This window comes from Meriones unguiculatus, chromosome 11 (genome assembly GCF_030254825.1).
Source record: "Meriones unguiculatus strain TT.TT164.6M chromosome 11, Bangor_MerUng_6.1, whole genome shotgun sequence".
Taxonomy (NCBI): Eukaryota; Metazoa; Chordata; class Mammalia; order Rodentia; family Muridae; genus Meriones; species Meriones unguiculatus.
Genome location: NC_083359.1, coordinates 27,949,062 through 27,971,385, shown reverse-complemented (window position 1 = coordinate 27,971,385; position 22,324 = coordinate 27,949,062). Strand labels below are relative to the sequence as shown.

Genomic DNA, 22,324 nt, shown 5'->3' with positions numbered 1-22,324 from the left:
TAGGTATCATTAGCTGGGATTATAATATCTAATTTATAACTCATAAAAATGGAGGCTTCTAAATGCTGCCATATCAAGCAGCCTGACAGGGAGACTGTAATTCCAATTCTGAGAAAAAAAAAATCAACAGATTTTTATATGAAAGGTCCTGTAGTGGAGAAGACTGGAGCCTTATCAACTTCATTAACGCTTCTGTCTCCCTTCTTCACTCTATCCACAAATGCTTATCTAATTTATCCACTTTACTCATAGTGAAGAGAATCACTTGCTGATTGCTGAAAGGGGTTCAGCAGTAAAGCTCGGTGCAAGGATATTTATGGAAATGAACCTGGAAAGAGAAGGTAACACTTGGAAACAGAAAACAGAGTCCAACCAGACAAGTGAGGTGCCACCATGGGTTAGAATGCAGCATTTTTATTGTAAAAGTTCGTATGTTTGGCAATTCTCTTGTGAAAAGGTTTGCAAATACATAGACAGGGAGCAGCTGATGATTAAGAATTGGATGATGTAATATATATATATAAGCATATTGCGATTGTTACACATGTTGCAATGCTAGCTTCATTTTTTTCAGTGTCCCCACTGCAGAACACATTCCAAGTTGACAATAATACCACGTTTTTCACAATTGAAATTTGCCAACAACTCTCCCAAAGAGTCAACTTTGACTATTAGGACAATTCAAAATGTGAAAATAATCATCTATTTACAACTGTTTGAGGTTATAAGCTGAAGCACTGGTACATAATCAAGGTTTTTTTAACCAGTAGCTGAATGTTTTCAAGATTCATCCAGATGAATTATAATGACTTCATGTGGTTTTCTATTAACAAAGACACTCCCTTTAATTGCCTTTTTATTGTCTATAAAGTTATTCTAACTATGATTTAGCTTTGATTTAAATCAATATTTTTCTTAAAGAAGAGCTAATCACAGGGTAATATTTTAGAAAAATAAGGATTCAGGATGATCACATTGAGCTACAATGCATTATGTCTGAAGGCAGGCAATCACTCCATTTAATTACTGTCGAGCAAAATGAGCCCTCCTTCAGAGGTTCAATGTCCTCCGTGCAAGTCACTCAATGTTGTTTCAGTTTTTAACTTAACCTTCAATGCATCGTTTCCAAGCATACTGTACACCAATCAGGTATGAATGTTGCTCATACTTTCATAGGTTCACAAGCATAATTTTTAACAGATTAAATTAATTCTTTAAAAAATGGGTAATCAAACAACTATGCTCAAGTCATCAACTGCATACATAGGTGTAGGAAATGGATATTGTCTTAAAATAAATACACTTCACCTAAAACAGATTTTTAAAGATGAACATATGAGCTACAGTTCTTCAGATTCTCTTGTTATTTCTATAGATAAAGCATCACTTGCCAACAGCAATGTGAAAAGATGAATCGCTTGTTCTGGGTCAGAAAAGGATTCACCAATCTACAAGAAGGTGTGTCTCTTCTAGCCGTGTTTATTGAGCACTGACGATATGCCAGGCACAATACGAGACTTTAAGAACCTAAAGAAGAAACGACAAGGACTCTGCCCACAAGGCATTCTCAGTCACTAGAAGCCGATATTGAGATAGAGAGCAAGTTCTGTTCAGAACTCACATCTTCACAGGAAGGTAAAAAACATCAGCAAGCACATACATTTATTTTATATGCAAGTGATGAAGTTGGGCATATTTAGAGCTGTCAAATGTCAATCAGCCTGAGTTTTACTCAAACTGTTTTAATGTCATACAAGACAAACATAATTTTAAAACCAGAATTTTCATGCATGAAGGGGAAGGCAGTGAAGACCCCTCCAATTTCAAGCCCAAATCCTTGTAGTTATATTAATATATTATTTTATAGCCGAAAGGAAAAAAAAATAAAAGACAATACTATATGATGGTAACATCAGTTCATTTATTTTGGCTCTAAAGTTCTGCATGCATTAAACTTGAAGCATTCTACATTACTGAAATATTTACATCATTGTACATATGATATGAAGGAAATGTTCTCCCTACCTTGGAATAAAGATATAATAGAGTTCTAATCTAGCCTTTTCTATTGTGATTCTTCACAAATAAGGGAGGTATTCTAATTTGTTCGAATTTACCACAACTTGACTCAAATGGACATAGCACAAAGCTTTATACTTTTTGTAATAAACTATATTTGAATCAAAGACTGATATCACCAATTTAAACACTCACGGCTTTCACTGTTTCGTTGCTGTTGCTCAAAGTTATCTTGCCTGGTGTAACAATTCTTGCTCTAACTCTACTTTGCCTTGCAGGTTTGAAAGACAGTGCACACTGAAACTCAAATTAAAGGAGAGTTGGGCACGGATAGTATGACATTATACACATTACTAGGTTGAGACAGAGAAACAAATTCAGTGACCACGTAGGGGATTACTTCATTGGACTTAGAAAGGACATTTTTCTCTCCATGAGATTCAGTGAATAAGACTCCTATCAGTAAAACCCAAACCTCCTCACAGATAAAGGTAGGAGACCCAGTAAACCAGATTGAACAAGCAGAAGGCGGTGGGGAAGAAAATCCGAGCATAGGAGTCCATTTTGGCAATTCGAATATGTATCCTCCCATGTCTCCAGGCTCCTGTTCGGCAATCTTCAAAACAGCAGAAGAAACTGGCACAGTCCTTGCCATCCAGGCACTCGTAGCCATATTCTTCATCCCTCTCTTGAAGGTGTGTGGCATTGTTCATTTGGATGGTTGCTGATCTGGGACGGATATCAATGGTAGGGGCCTGAGACAGGGTAGGTAAGGAAAGAGATCAAAGTTAGTTACGCTGAAGCTATATTGTGATTTCCTCATGCTGTCATCAATGAGATGATGAATCTGGAAATGAGCACTTAGGAAATTGCTTATGACATTATGATCTATGATGGTAAAATTGAACTCAGAAAGATAGCACGGTTGCAGGTTTCAGATTTTGAGCTTAAGCAGTGCAGCTGGAAATAATATCATCAAGCTAATAGCTACAGCAAGAATATTGAACACCAAAAGAACTCAAAGTATAAATATTTGAATCAAGCTACATGGAATCTCATTCTATTAATTATTAGATGTGAAGCTGGTTACATGAAGCTAGTTAATGGTACTGCAAGTGAGTAAAATAGAGAAATAAAAATGCATTGATTTTTCAAATCAAATTGCATGTCATGCTAACTTATAGGCAAATAGAAACCCATCATACTAAACAAATATATTCTAGTAGCAAATGCTAATATACATGGAGAAATAAAGAAGTTCATTGATTTTTTTGCAACAAAGATTTAATTTATGTGTTAAGGGAATGTAGTTTGTCTAACATTCACCAACTTGAAACTTAAAACTGTCTTCAGTGTTTACATACGTTGAATGAAATTGAGAATTCAAAAAGAAAGCCATTACTTGTCAAAGTTTTCTTAGCAAGACGAACTGCATTTAAGACGTAGGCATGTAATATTAAATGCTTGAAACAAATAATAAAATTAAAGCAAAACTCAAGGGTTCTTTTTAGCTTTTGGAGTGTATAAATATAAACTACAGCTTCTAAGTCAGTTGTTAGAAAGAATGAAAATCTCATTTCAACATTTCACAGAGCCAACAGGCCTGTGATATCCCTGACAGGAAAGAAAGGGGACTTTAACTTAAAGTCTTGGAAAGACCATTTCATTATTATAAAGTTCTTAATTATACAGAGATTAAGGTCTTAAAACAAATTTTAAATCTCATTTTAGTTAGTGTTTACAGAGTTAAAATTTAACTTTAAACCTATATACGTGTACATAAAATTTAGCTTTAGACATATACGTGTACATATACAGGTTTAAAGTGTATATGTAAGTTATAGCCAGTGAAGTAAGTTTCATTTAATCTGAGACATGGTTTGTTTGGGCTTTGGGTTGATAGAAGCCTTGTTATCTGTGATAACTATTAGCCTCATGACATTGAACTGAGTGTAGAATCAAAACCTATGCAAATAGTGTCTAGTTGCTGAATTAACTCTAGAGGTCTATAGAATGTTCCCCACCTTGAGTGTGCCACCATCTAGAAGAATATTTAAATGTCTATTCATAAAAAAATACAGCATTATGGAAAGCATCAATAGTTAATTCAGCGGTTGCATGCAGTGAAATTTCCATTCCAAAAACATTATACCTTGAAGGAAAACATCCGAAGAAGCTTTGGATTTGTAGACAGAAAAGAGAATAGCATTTTTTTTTTAAATAAAAGAGAAAAGAAAAAGAAAGAGAGAGAAAGAGAAACAAAATAAGACAAATTAAAATACATTTTGAAAACACGGTAAGTAAAATGAACTGAAAGCATAAACACAGAAGGTGGGCTCTGAGCTTGTCATAATTTGCATATCTAAAGTTAGGAAATAAGATTTTATGATTGGCAACCCAATCGTTTACAAATTACCCCACAATTACAGGACAGTGAAGGTCACTGTTGTTCAGTTGCAAGGATGCTTCCTAGTGAATACTTGCCTGTAGAATTGTGTAATTGTCAATAAAGAGAATCCGATATGTGAGTCCTGACAATGAGGACCAAAGGACACATCAAACAAGAAAGCAAATTTTCAGATGCTTAGACCTTCAGCATCTAGAGTAGTTTTGATAAATAAATAAATTGGATTAAAAGGAGAAAATGCTTAAGATTTTTCAGGAATTATATTTTCTTGTTTTCTCTGGTCTCTTTTCCTGTCTGTCCATTTTTTTATTTTGCTATTGCTATGATTCTGGGTTAAGGAATCAAACTGTTTCTGTCTCTGTAGCAAGGTCCACACTGAAGTGACAGTACTGATAAGGAAAGACAGGGGAATTTTGTTAAAGGACTTCAGACTTCGAATAGAAGACTGTATCCCATCCTCCTCACAGATGAGGGAGAATGAATTAGGGAGTGAAGGAGAAGGATGAATCAGAGAAACAAAATTCAAAGGAAGAAAATCAAGAATAGGAAAAAGTAAAAAGGTAGAGATAGAAGAACAGACAAGGAAAGGAAGGACCACATACAGTACAATAAATACTAGTGACAATAAAATCAAGCATTTTCTGTTTTCATTAACCAATAAGAATAACGATGCTATTTTATTTACCTTCTACCAAGTCTTACTTTCAAGGAAATGTGTCATTTGTAAAATTTCTTCTGTATTTCTAAGATGCATCAGAATATGAGTCAGGCCCAACAAGAGTTTTATGAGGTCAGCCCACAGTTCGGGGTCAGATAGGTAGCCACTGTGATCTGCTTATGCTTCTCAGAGCAGATAACCAAGGATGGGGTCAATTCAGGAAGGTAAGGCCATTACCTTTTTCACCCTCTCAAAAAGAAATGAACTTTTACTTTCATAGGGACTGTTGTGAACTAAACACTAAGCCCAGGTGGTACCTATTTGCTATCCTCAACACTCACAATAAAAGACAATTGCTTCATTTATTTATATTTATGCTTCATCCTTTCCTTTTTGGATTGGTACAACCAGTAGACATCTTACCTGTTTCTAAATCACATAGTCACTAGAAAATTTAGCTTGCCAACTGAACCATCAGCATAAACTTCCATTACCATCCACCAACGTTAAGAACCCTCACATGACTTTTTTCTAATGTTTTTTTTAATATTATGTTTTTATGGGTCTTCGTCATTAAATTTGTTTTTCATAGAAGACTCATTTGACATTTGTTTTTAATATATTCATCTTATTTTATATGAGGGAGCAGAGACAGAAAGGCCCACACAATGCTAACCCATTTGTTTTGAAAGTAAAAAATATATGTAATTATACAATGAGTAGAAGTCTTCTAGTAATAAAATACATATTCCTGTATAGGCAGATAGACAGATACACACACACATAACTTTACAGTGTGCATACATGTGTTTGTGCATACACATGTACACACTGTTATTTATAAATTGTTATGACCTGATAAACTAATGTAAGAACCTAAAGTTTGTAATGCCTTTGGTGTGCACTTTAGTTAAAAAGAAAAAGTCATGTAAATATTATAGTAAGGAACCACCAACTAAAGAACATGCCTGGACTGGTCCTAAAGCCCCTGCACATATGTAGTCGATGCACATCTTTGTCTTCATGTGGATCCCCCAACAACTGGAGGGAGGCCTTCTCTGACTCTGATGCCTCCTGCTGGAACCCATTCTCCTAAGCATGCCTTGTCTGGCCTCAGTGGGAGAGGATGCGCATAGTTCTGCAGTGACTTAATGTGCCAGGGCAGGTTAGTACCCATGGGGGACATCCTTCTTCCTTGAGAAGGATTGGGGAGAGTGGAGAGGTTGTTTGTGTGAGGAGGGAGACTGGGAGAGGAAAAGGGTGGCTACAAACAGGATATAAAGTGAATAAATAAGTAAATTAAAATAGAAACATATACCATACTAAGTTGATCAGAAAAAGTCCATGACATACAGAATAATAACTCAACATTGTAAGTATGTCTGAATATTCTTTTAATTCACACCTATATTGAAGACAATGGGTAATTACATTTGCATAAAAGTATGACTTAGAGTATCTTGGAACTGTGACCTAACTAATGATCATAACTAAGCCTTTATGTCCTGGTCAAAAACCTCACTTATTCCCTTTTTCATTGTGGAGCTCAAAGTGAAGATCCTCAATGTGCAAGGTGAGCTAACCACACCAAACCCAAACCAAACCCAGTGACCTTTCCTCACAAACGTTTCAGTTGTCCCAGTGGGAAATGATACATACAGGGTTTTTCTTCTTTTTGTCTTTATCCTTGCTTGGTTTCCGGTTGCTGACAAAATAATGCAGGGTGCCGTACTCCACCAGAGCAGAAAACACAAAGATGAAGCAAACAGATACAAAGAGATCCATTGCTGTGACATAAGAGACCTTGGGCAGAGATTTTCGGGCTATGGTGCTGAGGGTGGTCATGGTCAGGACAGTGGTGATTCCTATAGAGAAGCACAATAGAATACATCATGTGATGGTATCAGTAAGGTGAGTATCCGAGTCGCCATGCTGTCATTATCACTTCTACTCAAGGGCCTCCTTAAGGGAAAAATAACTAGAAAGTTGGAATTAATTCACTCTACCCAAAATACGACCTGTCTTTTTTGTATCTATTATTTCTATTGGCACTGAGTACATACTAGGAAATATCAAAGATGTGGTTCCGGATGCTTTAGATTTTCATGAGATGGAGCAGTATAAATCAAGTGAGGAAAGAAAATGCTGGTTTCAGTTTCTGAGGTGATGGAGAAAACCTCCTTAGAGTTCTCATAAGAGGATCTTAGAGGCATTCATGCTGAAACTGAGGCTTCGAAGGCAAAATAAAATCAGCTTTTTTAATATTAATAAACTAAAGGCAGAGTCTGAGCAAAGGCAATCATGTTTATTTATGAAAGTTGAGAATGTCTGCTGTCTGTGGAGAGGGGAGGAGATCAAGGGGTAGTTGGTGAAATAGAAGTTGTTCAATCATGAAGTATACATGTAGTCAACAAAGAGAAATCATTTGAAATTAGTAAACAGGAAAAATGGTTAGGTGACACCACCTAACTAATTCTATGACAGTTTGTACCATAAAAATAAAACTATCTCAGAAGTTACCCAAACCATCCTGAGTACAAGAGAAATGATATTCCATCTAGGCTACTGTAGGATAGAAATGAAATAAAAATGTGGGCAGCCTGTCATCATTTGCTTTACACTGGACTATTTTTTTCACACTTTTTTTTAAATACAGGAAAATATGTAGAATGAAACCCCAGAAAGGAAGGAGGTATTGAATCATCCTGATTTGTGAAGTGACGTGGTCATGTCGGTTTCCACCACCAGTTACTAGAAGGGGGATTTTCCTAGGATTCTCATTGTTTTTTCACAGCATTGCTTTACTGTCGAGATGGGAAAATAGTGGCTAATTTTTAAGACTTTTTGATATCATATAATGTGTTAAAGTATGTATAGTGTGTTGCATTCAGGATATAGACTGTTGGCCAAGGGTTCGTGTGATAAGTGTCTTCAGCTTGACACTTTGGGGACATGGTGGAACATTTAGTGACAGGGGAGGATGATAGGACACTGGAGGCATACACTTGGAGAGATATTGAGACACCAGCCCCATCCTTTCTCTCCACTTCTCATCTATATGCATGACGTAAGCAGACTTCCTCCTTTCTAATCTTCAACATTGATATCCCGTGCTCAGAACAACAAGGCCAAATGACAGTGTTCTGAAACCTTTGAAACTTTAAAGTAAATTTTTCTTCCAGTCAAATGGATTTATTTTATATACTTGCCATACCGTTGGAAGACTGACTAACACAGAGGACTGACATCTAAGAAGTCTCAAGATATTTATGTAGTTTATTTTACACCCTATGCTAAAAGACACTAATTACATTTGGTACACATTAATTCAAATTGAACTTCCTGATTGTTCCTAATTGCTTCTTATATTTTAGTACAGAACTTAAAAGCTGGATTGGAAACCGGGCTTTCATATTCACAATCAGGCCGGAATCTATACTTGAATTTTGAAAATGTGAAGTAACTATTAAATCTAAAGTAAGTATTCTTGCTGTATTGCACAGATGTATTCATTTTAGAAGACCTTGCAAGCGACCCTTATATCAAAACAAATTCTGACGCATAACTTAAGTACTGATCTCACAAAAGGGAAATACATTATTTATGACATAAGGAAGTTCATTATGGCTATTCAACATGTGGCTTGAAGAATTGTTTCGTCATATTTTCATCATATTTCCAGGGTACTTCCTGGAAATACGAAAAGAGAAAAACTGTGGCATTATGAACAAGAAAAGGCATGGTCTTACCTGACTCATCAACCACCAACAAGGTAACGGTGTGATTTTGAAGCCAAGTTTTATTAACTGGAAAAATTAATTTTATCTTACCTTGGCAAAAGACGTAAGGAGCACAGCTTTTGCTAATTACTCAAGTCTTGGCATGAAGTGAGATTCTTAGGGTTGCCATTTCACCTCAGAATACTTAAGTGAAGAATGCCAACGTGTTTTCATCATGCTGTGTAACTCCTCTCACTACAGCATGTTTAACTGTCACCAGCTACCAGCTGTGCACCAGACGCCATTTCTGTGTTACAAGATCCAGAAATATGTCCCCAGAAAGCAGCCAATCTCTCTGAGTGTACTGAGGGACTCTGCCATTGTACAAGTCAGCTCTATTTGCTCTGTGACCAGAAGTGAAAAACCTGCAGGTGTTCACGGAGCTTCACATATATACAGTTACATTTTTTAAAGTGACTGCAGACTTGACTCTCCGGATTAAGACACAAAAGCCTAAGACCGAGGCTAGGCTTGAGGTAAATTAAATAAACAACTCATGGGGCAGGAATAAGTTATCTGTACTTCTCAAGCATTCTTATTGATAGAAATATAGAGTTACATTTAAGAATCACTGATCTAGAGAGCTGAGACAAAATTTAAATAGATGCATTCTTAGACTGGCTTCTTTTCTTCGATGGCAATAGAATCAGAAGATCCTTACATCCAGGATAAACCCATGACCAATTTTCCAAGTTGCAGGTCTGTTACAAACTGAATGCGCGACATTGCAGATATTACTTAATTTTCAGGACAGCTGCACGCTTATCTCTGCTCTACAATATGGTAATTTATATTATTACAACTTCTGCATGTGATGTTTGTGAAACATTGAAACTGCATGAGGAACATTGAACATTCCTGATTTAGAAAGAATCAAAAAACAACCTGTCTCTGGCCTTACTGGGGGCCTTCCCTCAGCCCACCTTGATCTCTCCTATTCAAATGGCTTGTTGCTACAGATCATCTGTTACTGAGAGGTTGAAATGAATTGCTCACATAATCATAAAAGACATATTTGTCAAAAGAATTCAGACTTCAGCAAAAAAAAGACTGAAATATATTCTCTAAAATACTCTGGGAAGATGATAGATTAGAATACATCCGTATATTTGCTGTATCTAGTCACAAAAATAAAAATTGAATGAATAATTATTGAGGCAGTAAGCATGTTGGAAGTATATGTGTTGCCAGAGATGAGCAACAAACATACTATTTCTTCTGAGACATGGTAACATACTAACAAGTAAACACTCTTGTAGTGTTAGATTTAAAACACTTTGAGTTTGTTTCAGTATGTAGCATTAGACAGGATATTTGAATTGTTGAATAGAATTGGTAACACAAAGTACTGCATATATGAGAAAAATCAAAATAACTTCATTTTGAAACAGATGGGAAGCTAAATTGGGTTTGGAAGAGGACAGATATGCAAATGTTGTATTTTTCCCAGTAATCACTTCTGCCCTCAGTTTAATAACCTGGTACAGATCATTTTGTCAGAAATGATGACAGTTACTACCATTTTTGAGGCTTTCTCTGCTCAATGTGCTTTGCATAAAATATGTTAGTAGCCCAATGAAGAACTTCAATCTAGGAATCAGGAATGATATTTGTTTTACTGGTGATGAAGCCATGAATTAGAATAAAGTTTATCATACACACACACACACACACATATGTATATATACATATATATTTATATATTTGGAAATTAAGAGTATTGGACCTTATAGCCCATGTACTACTGCCATACCAGAGAGTCAGCAAGGTGTATGTTACTAGGATGTACATAGCTAATGAAGGGAACTCAGTCAGTGGATGGAGACTATAATGTCCTTGTGAGTCAATAGCTTTGCTTTGGTCTGCAGAAATCTCCCATAAATAAGCAAAACATGAAAACCTAATACAGGAATCACCATATTTGAAATATTGACTAAACTGCAAATAATTATAAAGTAATTCTATTCCCTAGATTTGTCAATAAGTGTTTTTCACTTATAAATCATTTAGATGGCTCTTCTGGAAAGAGTCGATTTAGCTAAACATCATCGCACTAATGATTCATGTTGGAATTAACCAAGCTTGCTTTGTTAGGAAAAGGGTAACAGTTGATTCTAGAAAATAAGTGCTTGATTCACTTTGTTTCCCTTTCTCGAGACACTAATACTTCCACCCTGCTAGATTTCAAACTTCTTCTGGGTCATCACTAAGCAGATAATTGAGAAAGCATAAATGTAGTTACCTCTCATGAATAGGTTTGGAGAGGGCAAAAAGCAGAGGAAAAAAATCAAAGTTATCTTGAAATTGAGTTTTTGTTTTTTTTTATTTTTAGTTAAATTTGTTATTACTAAAGAAAACCCATGCTAATTAAAGAAGGTAGAGCTATAGAACTTTAAATACAATGCATAAATAAATAAATTACAATAATTATTTTCTTTAAGATAATAAAACACGGATTTTCGTTTAACCTTTTAATTCAAAACACCCCACTCAGAGTGGGAAATACAGACTTCTTTTCTCAGGTACTTATCTTGGGAGTCTACAGCACCTAAAAGTGCATCTCACCTAGAGATGTTCTGGCAGGAACGGCATCCTTATTGATCCAGAAGGACACCCAGGATAGGACTACAATGAGCGTGCAGGGGATGTAGGTCTGGATGGTAAAATACCCCATTCTTCTGCTCAGATCGAAGTACACAGACATGACCACGTAGTCTCCTGGAAAAGAAAGACGGAGTTACGGGAAAGCTCATCAGACACTGGGAAGTGTGCACAGTATCCACATAGTCAACTGTTGCACACATACTTACTCTCAGACTTCACGTGACAGCCAAGTCGAAAGCTGTTTTCTAAGCACTTGGGCAAAATAAATAATAGGGAAAGTACAAAATACAGTCCAGCCTGAACAGAAGCCTAATGGTACTATCAGAGAGAAAGAAGTATTTTGAGGCATTAAAGTATTTTTTCTTCCAGGTGTTTCTGGATCTTGACTTTCCATATGTAGTAGCAGCATGAGGTCTTTTATGGTGTGTGAGGGAGGATATCGCCTATGCACTCAGCCTTGCTTGCTGGTCATGTATTGTACATTCTATAATAATTTTCCCTTATTACATATATATTTACATATATATATATGTATATATATATATCACTTGGGAATATCTTAGTAATTGGCACTTATAAAATAACATTTTACTCAAAATCTACAGTCCCTTTCCCATGATGACATGAGTTAATGAAGTTTCATAGTGATTGCTTTCATCAGTGATTGTGCTTTCTTTTGATTGCTGTTCATGTTACAGTTGCTATAGTGTGCTTTTTACATCCATGAATCCATGAATTGTACCTGTGCCCTCCACCGTCACACAGTCAGGACTCAGCATGCTACTTGAGAGAAAATGGGCAGTCCCTTATGTTTGATGGATACATTCATAAAATTAACATTTTACAGTTCAAGAGGTATATTATGAAACATTTTGGTTTTGAAAGTGAGTATGTACGTGGTGTGACATTTAAAATAAGAAAGGGCAATAATAGGAGTTGAGAAAGAATGGAATTCAGGCAAAAGGTCACATGAAGCATGGAAAAGAGTATAAAGCTATGTTTTGTTTTTTTCTAGTTTCAGCTGTTACACTACTTTTTCTTTCTTTCTTTCTTTCTTTTCTTTTCTTTTTTTTGAGGGGTGTGTGGAAAATAAGTGTATACAAAGGTAATTGACAATGAACTCATAAAACCCAAAATAAAGCCCCAAAATAATGAAATTGTAAAACCCAAAGTATAGCTTCTGAGTGGCCATTTTAATACAACAGTTCACTGAGACATGTAGATTCTGAGATGGTGCAAGTGTGTGTTTGAGTGGATACCTACTCTCAGCATATTTGTGTTTGTGGGTTCCTGGCAATAAACTGATCTTATCTTTTAAAAATAATTTACTATTTTTAATATATTATGGGACTTGTTTATAATCCCAGCATGAGGTAGCACTATTGCCTAATTTAAAGCCTTCCTAGCAGCCTGGGCTACATAGTAAGTTACCAGCCAGCTTGTGCTAATTAATTAAAACTTGTCTCAAACAAACAAGCAAAACAAAATCAAAAACCAAACCAACTAAACAGAAACAACCCTCTCCCAAGAATTTGTATACAAAAATTCAAGGAATGTATTAACAAACTCTTAAGTAATTTAAAAGTAGCTATATAGCTATTCATGAAAATAATAGTGGACTGTGGGAAGCATGGGAGAAGAGGCAGGGAGGGCGAGATTTGGAGGGGATTAGGGAGGGAGGTACAGCTGGGACACAAAGTGAATAAACTGTAATAAATAAAAATAAAAATAAATAAAAAAAGAAATAATATACCTAAAAAAACCTAAAGGCAATGAATTTGGAAAGTCATTACGAATAAGTTGCTTGCAAAACACCTTGTCACCAGCTAGTACTATGCCTATAAAACAAACCATTGTAGTCTTCAGAATTACAAGATGGTTCATGTATCAACTAATACACATTTGTACCGTCAAAAGTAGAGAATTTCAAACACTACAATTCCAATAACTTTTTTGTATCATATGAGCAAATGAGAGCCTACATTTTCACAATAATATTCTGACTCTTCAAAAGTGAACTTTAATTTTGTTCAGCATTAACAAGATTCTTATCTTTATTTGATTCTCTATTTCCCTTTAGGCCATGTTCTAACCTCTCATAATTTGCTTATCTAGCAGACTCTATTATAAGGTGATGCTTCTGAACACCTTCATTCCTTGCCTGCAAATCCTAAAGCTTTTCTACCAGTGGATTATGGATTCCAACTCCAGACCAAGCCATTTAAAAGCAAAGCAGCTTCACAGAAACAGCCTGATGTCAGTCTTATCACCAAGGCCACATCACATTTTATATTTAAAAACTCTAATGCTGAGTAGCCAGGAAAATTTAATCCTCTTAAAGTGCTGCATCAGTGATTTCCCCAAGCCCCAAAGGTTTAAGTGCTAAACAAGTCAAAGATGGTAACTTCAGACACTTCAAATGTACCTGTTCCATTGTTAAGTCCCAACACCTGATACTTACAGTCATAACATTTGATACATTACTTCCTTCCCCGTTTATACGCAGGATGGAGAGATAGACTGTAATTAAGGGCATGAAACATATTTTGATTTAATAAACACACGTGTTAATACCTTTTCTTATATTTTAGGAAGCTTCTTAGGGTTCATTTGAGGAGGCAAAACCTCAATGTCAGTGAAAAACAATGATGTTTTTGTTACTGTTTACTTAAGGTAATAATCAGTCATATGAAAGTAATGCAATTTTGTAGATGGTAGGTGTTTGCCTTCTTCTTTTCCACATTAAACTGAAATCTTGATGGTTTGATGGCGATTATTTGCCTCTACAGAAGCTCTGAGGTAATTAGCAGCTACCTTGAAGTTGAGGGTTTGCTTCATGTAAACACTTGAACGGCTGGCAGATGTCTTAAGAAAAATGTCCTGTGTATTTGGTAATAATGATGAAAACAATAAAAGCAAACCAAAAGGCTTCAAATAAATTCTCATGTAGTACCAATCATATTCTACTAGGTTAGTGGTGAAGGCAGATATTGTTTTACTCTACCATCCTTTCAAATGTGCCTTCCCTAGCAACAAATGTTTTTTCATCACTTCTCTGAAAAGAACACTCAGTTAGCTGTACTGAATATAAAGACTTGCAGGCCGTCACAGCTGGTCCTACCTTAAATGGGTTGGATGGAAAGAAAGCCGTTATCTTTCTCCAAGCCTGTGAGAGATGTGGTAAGATAAAGGCTTGCCTTTATCACCTTCTTCAACACTGAGCTCCAGAAGTCACTCCATGGCAGGAGAGCAGATTGACTATCTTTCATTAGATAAAATTGTTTTCTGAAATTAAATCTGTCCTACACCCTAACACACAAACTCCATATACGCCATGTATATAAATTCATAAGTAAATCTAAATGCAACACAGAGAAAATAGACTATCTTCATAACACAGAGACAAAACAGATGGACTAACATTGTAACATAATCTAGAAAAGACTGCAGAAGCATCATGAAATATAGAGACCATAAAATACATAAACAAGTGTACTGCCTAAAACTTAGACATTCTAATTATAATGAATTCCATATTTTTGGGTGAAAGGCAAAATGCCACCAGTGAATAGGTTATTTCCCAAATAAATAAAATATCAAGACTAATATCTTTAATATATACAGAATCCCCAATAGTAATTGAGGAGAGAAATTTTTCTTATATCTGTATTTTCTCAAATTTATAACTTGATTTTAATCTAAGTATTTCTCCTTGATAATTCCTTTTGTGTTCTTCTAACCCCAACTAAAAGAAGGTAAATATTTTCATTTGAAATTTTATGATTTCTCTATTTTTGTTCTCCTTTGCATCATCTCCTTCCTACATAATTAATAATCTCCTCTCACTCACTCATTTCAAGCCCCTGACAAGCACATACCAAAACAATCATGTGCGCGCGCACACACACACACACAAACACACACACACACACACCCATTGCATCACACACACACACCCATTGCATCAAGGCCTCTGCTCAGTAGAATGGTGCTCATAATAATTATAACTTGAAAGTGAGTTAAATGAAATGTTGATTAATATAAATTCTATGTTACCACATTGATCACAATTAAATTTGTTTATGAACTCAGAGAGATATTTCATTGTTCCTATTTTTACCTGTAGTAGTTTATTCTTCTGCAAAATCAATGTGTGTTATGTAGAAGGAAGTCAACAATCCTTTGTTAATGAGTAAATGTGTTAGTTTAGGAAATCTTTACAACCACATGGACATTTTAAAATACTAAAATTTAATTTGTAAAGCAATGTAGTATAAACGCACTTTATAGGTTGCTAGATCTGATCACCTTTGATACAGATACACGGTCACAGTGAGCGGAAGTAATGGTATCTGCTTGCCAAGAAGAAAAAAGAACAAGGTTTTCAACTTGACTAGTTACTCTATGCAACCTTTGCAGTGGCAACTCCTCAGATTGTTAGCTGGATCTTTTTCATGGTGAAGATAACAACCAGATTTGGTTGCTGAATCTACCAGTCTTCCATGTTAAGTCTGATAGGTATGTTTTAGTTGGTTAGTTAGTTTGCCTGTTTGTTTGTTTGTTTGTTTTGTTTGTGTGCGTGTCCCTGTGTGCCCACACACTGACACACTGTTTTTATTTGCCTGCTATTTAGCTTCTAATATTAAAGCAAAAAGAGCACAAGGCAACTACAAAAAGAGGATAAAATGGAAAATAATAAGTATAATTGATATAAGTTTTCATGGTTAAGTTTGCCTTTTAAAGAGGCCATCTGATTCTCTACTGAGGATAAGAGTGTGGAACAATAGTGGAAGCAGGTTAAATTCCAGCTTCCTGGGAGGAGCTGAGTCCATGACTCTTGCTTTGTTGGTGTTTGATTCTCAGAGTATAGGAATGAGAGAAACAAGAGAGAGTAGTGAGGGAAAGGCAAGTGTGTATTTGGTTCAGCTCACAGAAGAAAATTTGCCACAGCCTTGATCTCACCTGGAGACAAGACTGTTATCCAGGTTTGACTGTTTTTTTTTTTTTTTTGGCCAAGGAAAGGGACAATCCTGAAATGGTATCAGTAAGACATTAAGCATCCAGGAGATTGACCCCTGAGTCCAAGGAAATAAAAAAAGCTGGCATTGGCATCAGTGATGACCGCTACAAGGACCCCATCAGGTCAGCTGGAGTGAAATATTTAGTCATGCCATTAACTGATATCTGACTTTGAACAACTTCTTTAATTCCCTGAAGCTCAAATCTTTATCTATAAAATAAGAATAATAATTGTGTTACTGAGACCATGAAAAGAGCTCATACATATATGTTGGTAAACATACTTTCAAACAAACAATGAAAGGTTCATTAATGCTAGTTATTACAAAGTAGGGTAACCTTTAAAATGTTATTAAACTCCATTCTGAGCCATTATTCAGAGGCACAGCAGAAATGCTGTTTGGCATGCATTAGAAAACAGACATTTGAAAGGACCCAAAGAGATGTCTCCCAACTCTGGAAGTTTAAACCTGTTTCAACCATACATGAAGAAGACATGTCATCCAGGACAGAACTTGCCCAAGAGCCTTTAAAAAAAAAAAAACCTAATGCTTGCTGCAGAAGTAAAAATGTTTCTTTATTTCCCACCAAAGGTTAGTAACAAGAGTACAGAAAAGGGAAAGAGTAAAAAGCTGATCAACAGTTGAATACCAGTCATTTATGCAGCTGATCTGTGAAAGTGGAGCTCCTGACTGCCTACAAAAGTTGCCTTAATTTACTATTGAGACTCCACAAGGCACTCTACCTTAAGAAGGCAGTCTGAGTCAGTGACTGCAGAGTTTTACCTTAAAAAAAAAAAAGAGTTTTAGATGAAAGAATCTTGGTGTTCAGAAACTTCAGAGTGCAGTGGATTTCTGCAGGGCCATGACATAAGAGGCTAGGTAATACCAGTTTTTTTTTTGCATTTCTTTACTCAAAACTTATCTCGTTAATGCAATAGCTTCTTTCTCACCTTCTAAAATCCCCCCACAGATGCCTATCCCAATGCAGACCTTTATAGCACAATTCATTATTCTGTCATCCAATTTCAGAACTGCAGCCAAAGAATCCAACCAGGGATCTATTTAAATAAAATGACTTTGGCTGTTATGTCTGAAACTGTAACTTCAAATGAATATGTTTGTCATTGTTATCTATCAGAAGGGGAGGCAATTTCTCCAGATAATTAAGTCTAACTCCTGCAAACATCTGACTAGATATTAAAACATGTTTTACATAAGTACAGAGTAGTTCCCAGTAGCAAATTTAGTCCCAGAATCCAAGTACAAGCCACAATGGCAGCAAGAGATAAGGATAACAAGGTACCTAGACTTGCCTAAATCACCTAAATTCCCACAGCAAAAAAAAAAAAATGAGACATAGATTGCTGTTAAGAATATTGTGAAGATAATATTTCCTGATGAAAGTGAAGTATTCTGTAATTTTTCAAACCAATGTCCAAATACAGAGCAACTTCCCGAGGATAACCTTTTTGGATAAATAACTTTTATGACATTAGTAAGTAAGCTTCTTTATGACTGGCAAGAAGTTTGATACCGTTAAAACACTGCATGTAATTCTCAGGAATAATAGAATACCAAATTATCCTATTGTTTTTGTTTATAGCAATATGAATGCAAACATGAACACCATTAAGTACATTCCTACTTAATGTAACTGAGGAATTCAAGCCAGTAAAATTATGTTCATTTGTTCAGCTCAGATTTCAAATGGCAGACTAATCACAGATTAAAAATAATCTTTAATATACAGGCACTCATTGTTTTACATAGTGTGTGACACAAATGAACCTTTTAATTTACCTTTAACAGAAGCTCTATTCAAGATAAATTTGAAGTTGTCAATTCTTAGTCTGCTGTTAACTCTAACTCTAAAGGAATTATTTTAAGTGTTTTAGAATACTAGAGTTGACTTCTTAAAGAAGACTAGATGTTAGTAAAGAGAAGGGCATCTGAGGAGGTATTGGTGAAGCTCTTGGAAAGCATGCAGTCACTCCGTCCTTATCAGCTTCAGTTATACAAGTTCTTACTGAATTGAATAAGACATCATCTTTAATTTGCCAAATCTGTTAACCCAGGAACACGATAAAAGGGTGAGCATATCATATGGAAGCACACTGACATAGGAATAACTGATTCCTTTAACTGGAGAAAACGAGGGTGAAGCAACACACTCCAGAGGCCTGTCCTGGAGAACACCTGCAGCCACAGACAGCCACTTGATCCACCCTCTCTTGGGATAAAAGCTCTTTCTTCAAGGAAGCTCTTTAATGCCCATCACTTTGTGTATGTGTGTGTTTTTTTAAGATTTATTTATTATTTATACAACATTCTGCCTGCACAACAGATCTTGCTATAGATGGTTATAAGCCATCATGTGGTTGCTGGGAACTGAACTCAGGACCTTTGGAAGAACTGAGAGTGTTCTTAACCTCTCTCCAGCCCTGCCCACCACTTTGTAAGAACAAGAAAGTCAACATTAAGAACTGGGTTCATGTTTTCTTCTTCTTCTGATGTCCATCCTCTTTGCCTTTCTGGATGGGGATTGGACGTTTTAGTTAGGGTCCTCTCTCTTGCTTAGTTTCTTTAGATGCACAGGTTTTAGTGGGTTTGTCCTATGTTGTATGTCTATATGAGTGAGTATATACCATGTGTGTCTTTTTGCTTCTGGGACAACTCACTCAGGATGATCCTTTCCAGATCCCACCATTTACCTGCAAATTTCATGATTTCCTTATTTTTCATTGCTGAGTAATATTCCATTGTGTAGATGTACCACAATTTCTGCATCCATTCTTCAGTTGAGGGGAATCTGGGTTGTTTCCAGCTTCTGGCTATTACAAATAAAGCTGCTACAAACATGGTTGAGCAAATGTCCTTTTTGTGTACTTGAGCCTCTTTTGGATATATGCCCAGTAGTGGTATGGCTGGATCTTGAGGAAGCGCTATTCCTAGTTGTCTGAGAAAGTGCCAGATTGATTTCCAGAGTGGTTGTACAAGTTTACATTCCCACCAGCAGTCACCTCCTCCTGAGGGGGAGCAGCCTTACCAGGCCACAGTAGAGGACAATACAGCCACTTTTGATGTGAACTGACAGACTAAGATCAGAAAGGAGAGGAGAACCTCCCCTATTAGTGGACTTGGGGAGTGGCATGCAAGCAGAGGGAGGAGGGAGGGTGGGATTGGGAGGAGAGGAGGGAGGGGCTTATGGGGGGATGCAGAATGAATAAAGTGTAATTGATGAAAAATTTAAGAAAAAAGGGAAAAAATAATTTAAGAACCTTAAATGACTTTCAAAAGTGGAGGAAAACATGGAGTTAGTCAATTTACATGGAGCACGTCTCGCCCCTGGGGGCAATGGTCTCCTGAACCTACTCAGACCTCGGACACCACCACTGCTAGTTCTAGAACTGACGCTGGATGTTCCAACGAGGGGTTAAGGCTTCTCATAATATTTCCTATAAGCCCACACCTGTTTGTCTATATCCCCCATTTTTATTCATTATTAGCCAGATAGAGCCAAGTAATTGTGGTAATGATACTTGCTTTTTTGCCCAATGCTGGAATGCTAGTAAATTTAGGTATGCCCTGGTTACTCGCATGCCTCACTGGGTGCCTGTGCCCATTGATGCCCCTCACGCTATGACTCTCTTCAGACAGAAAAGGGATCTTGGAACTACAGCCACCATTGTTACTACCATCTCATTGACGGCTGTTGGAGCTACCACCAGGGCATTAGCCATGAGTCATACTGGGCAGACTGCTCAGACCCTGAATAATCATTTAGCCAATGTAGCTCATGCCTTAGTTGTACATAAAGGAATTAATGCTCAACTAAAAGGAAGCTTGATGGTGTTCAATCAGAGGATTGACCTCGTGCAGGAGCAAATTGATACCCTATGGCAAATCGCTCAACCTGGCTGTCAATGAAAGTATGCTGGACTTTGTGTCACTAGCATACAACATGAGAATTTTTCCTGTGCTGCAAATCTGTCTAAACAATTGTCGAGCTATATTTTAGGTAATTGGACTGGATAATTCGATACTACGATGGAGCAGCTGAGAGTGGCCATTGTCACAGTAAATTCTACCAGAGTGGACGCAGGACTAGCCACAGGATTATCACCATGGATTGCTGCAGCCATGAATCATCTGAAGGAATGGGCAGGCATGGGAGTGTTAGCAGGCCTTCTGGTGTTGGTCTCCTTGGTTTGCCTGTGGTATATATGCAAGATTAGAGTCTCACAACAGTGTGATGCAGCCATGATCATTCAGGCCTTTACAGCCATTGAAGCAGGACATTCTCCCCAAGCATGGTTGGATACCATAAAAAAAGCATAAAAAGCATGGTTGGATACGCTCAGGATGCGAGGCTAAGCACTGCACTCAGGGTCAGCCGCTTTGGACCCAGAGAAGAGCATGTCTGATTGCATGCAGGTTGATGCCCCAGGTCCCGCCTCTGAGAAAAAGGTATCGGACGGGTCTGATGCTCTTTGGGTGGATGACACCTAAATGAACATCTGTACAAAGTCCCAATTTATTTCTAATATCAGAGATCAGACCTCTACTCTTGCCTGATGCGTCTAAAACAAAAAGGGGGAACTGTAGAGAGCTGCGGAATGCTATGCCTTAAAGATGGAGCTGGTTTCTGCCTTCCACCTTCCCGATGGTGAGTGCTCTCTGTCACGAACAACTCCACATTTGGCTAAGGCCGAGGATCTGGCTTGCTTCCATGTATGTGGACCTATCTGCATTGCCCCCGTGGCACGCCTGGGTTGGCTACCCAGAGGCTATTTAAGCTGTGGGCTGGCTTTCCCCGGGGTCCGAGGATTGTTCAATGTTCCTGAATAAACTGCATTGAAAAAAAAAAAAATGACTATGCCAAAAACTAAATTTAACAACAAAAAAAAAAAAAAAAAACAAAACTGGGTTCACCCATGCACAGATGTAGCCCGTGGCAGTTCATTGTCCAAGTGGGTTCCATAGTAATAGGAACCGGGACTGTCTCTGACATGAACTAATTGGCCTGCTCTTTAATCACCTCCCCCTGAGGGGGGAGCAACCTTACCAGGCCACAGAAGAAGACAATGCAGCCACTCCTGATGAGACCTAATTGACTAGGATCAGAAGGAAAGAAAAGAAGACCTCCCTGGACTTGGGGAGGGGCATGCATGCAGAGGAGGGAGAAAGGGAGGGATTGGGACCTTAAGAGGGAGGAAACCACAGGGGGGATACAAAGTGAATAAAGTGTAATTAATAAAGAATTAAAAAAAAAAGAACTGGGTTCATGTCCCAAATTAGTCAGGGACTATTTTGTGAAGTCAGGAGATCATTTTAAATAATTTGGCTGTACCTCGATTTCTTCTTCCTTTTTTATTTGTTACCTGAGCAGTCAAGAGCTATTTAGATATTTCCATAGTACATCTATCCAGCTGATCTGGTGTTTGTCCTTCATCAGAGAAGCAGTCTGTTTGTAGCCACAGACTAACACACAGGGATTTCTCTAATAGTTGAGTCTATTTCTGCTTTGGATATCAGACAGCTACTCTAAGCAAGCACATTCATCCCACAAATCTGCCTCTTTTCTCAGCTAGTGAAGACCGAAGATGAGGCTTAGAGGAGAAATATTAAGCAGCCAGTCTTTAATTTAGCTAATTCTCCAAAGCAATGGAGTTACCAATAAGAAGGTGCTTGAACTCAGTCACAAGAGTGAAGTGTTCTTAATGATTATATCCCTGAGCGAGAAAAATATTTTCTGAAGAAATAAGCATCTTAAGAGAAATGTTTTTTTTCTCTCTCTTTCAGTGAGTTTCCTGTTAGTTTGCATTTGAAGTTGGAC

At 37.0% G+C, this 22,324-nt stretch overlaps 1 protein-coding gene across 3 annotated transcripts in view; it reads right to left on the bottom strand.

The window, feature by feature from the left end:
- Positions 1-386: 386 nt before the first annotated feature.
- The window catches only part of Gabrg2 (gamma-aminobutyric acid type A receptor subunit gamma2), a 101,896-nt gene continuing 79,958 nt past the window's right edge, over positions 387-22,324 (bottom strand). For 2 of the 3 annotated variants that reach the window (XM_060363844.1, XM_060363846.1), the window contains 4 exons: positions 11,429-11,581; positions 6,744-6,949; positions 4,172-4,195; positions 387-2,774 (listed from right to left, as the gene is read on the bottom strand). In XM_060363844.1, coding sequence (XP_060219827.1) covers positions 2,499-2,774; positions 4,172-4,195; positions 6,744-6,949; positions 11,429-11,581 — 659 coding nt within the window. In that variant the 3' untranslated portion in view covers positions 387-2,498. The remainder of the gene's footprint in view (positions 2,775-4,171; positions 4,196-6,743; positions 6,950-11,428; positions 11,582-22,324) is intronic. The other variant, XM_060363845.1, reaches the window with a different exon arrangement.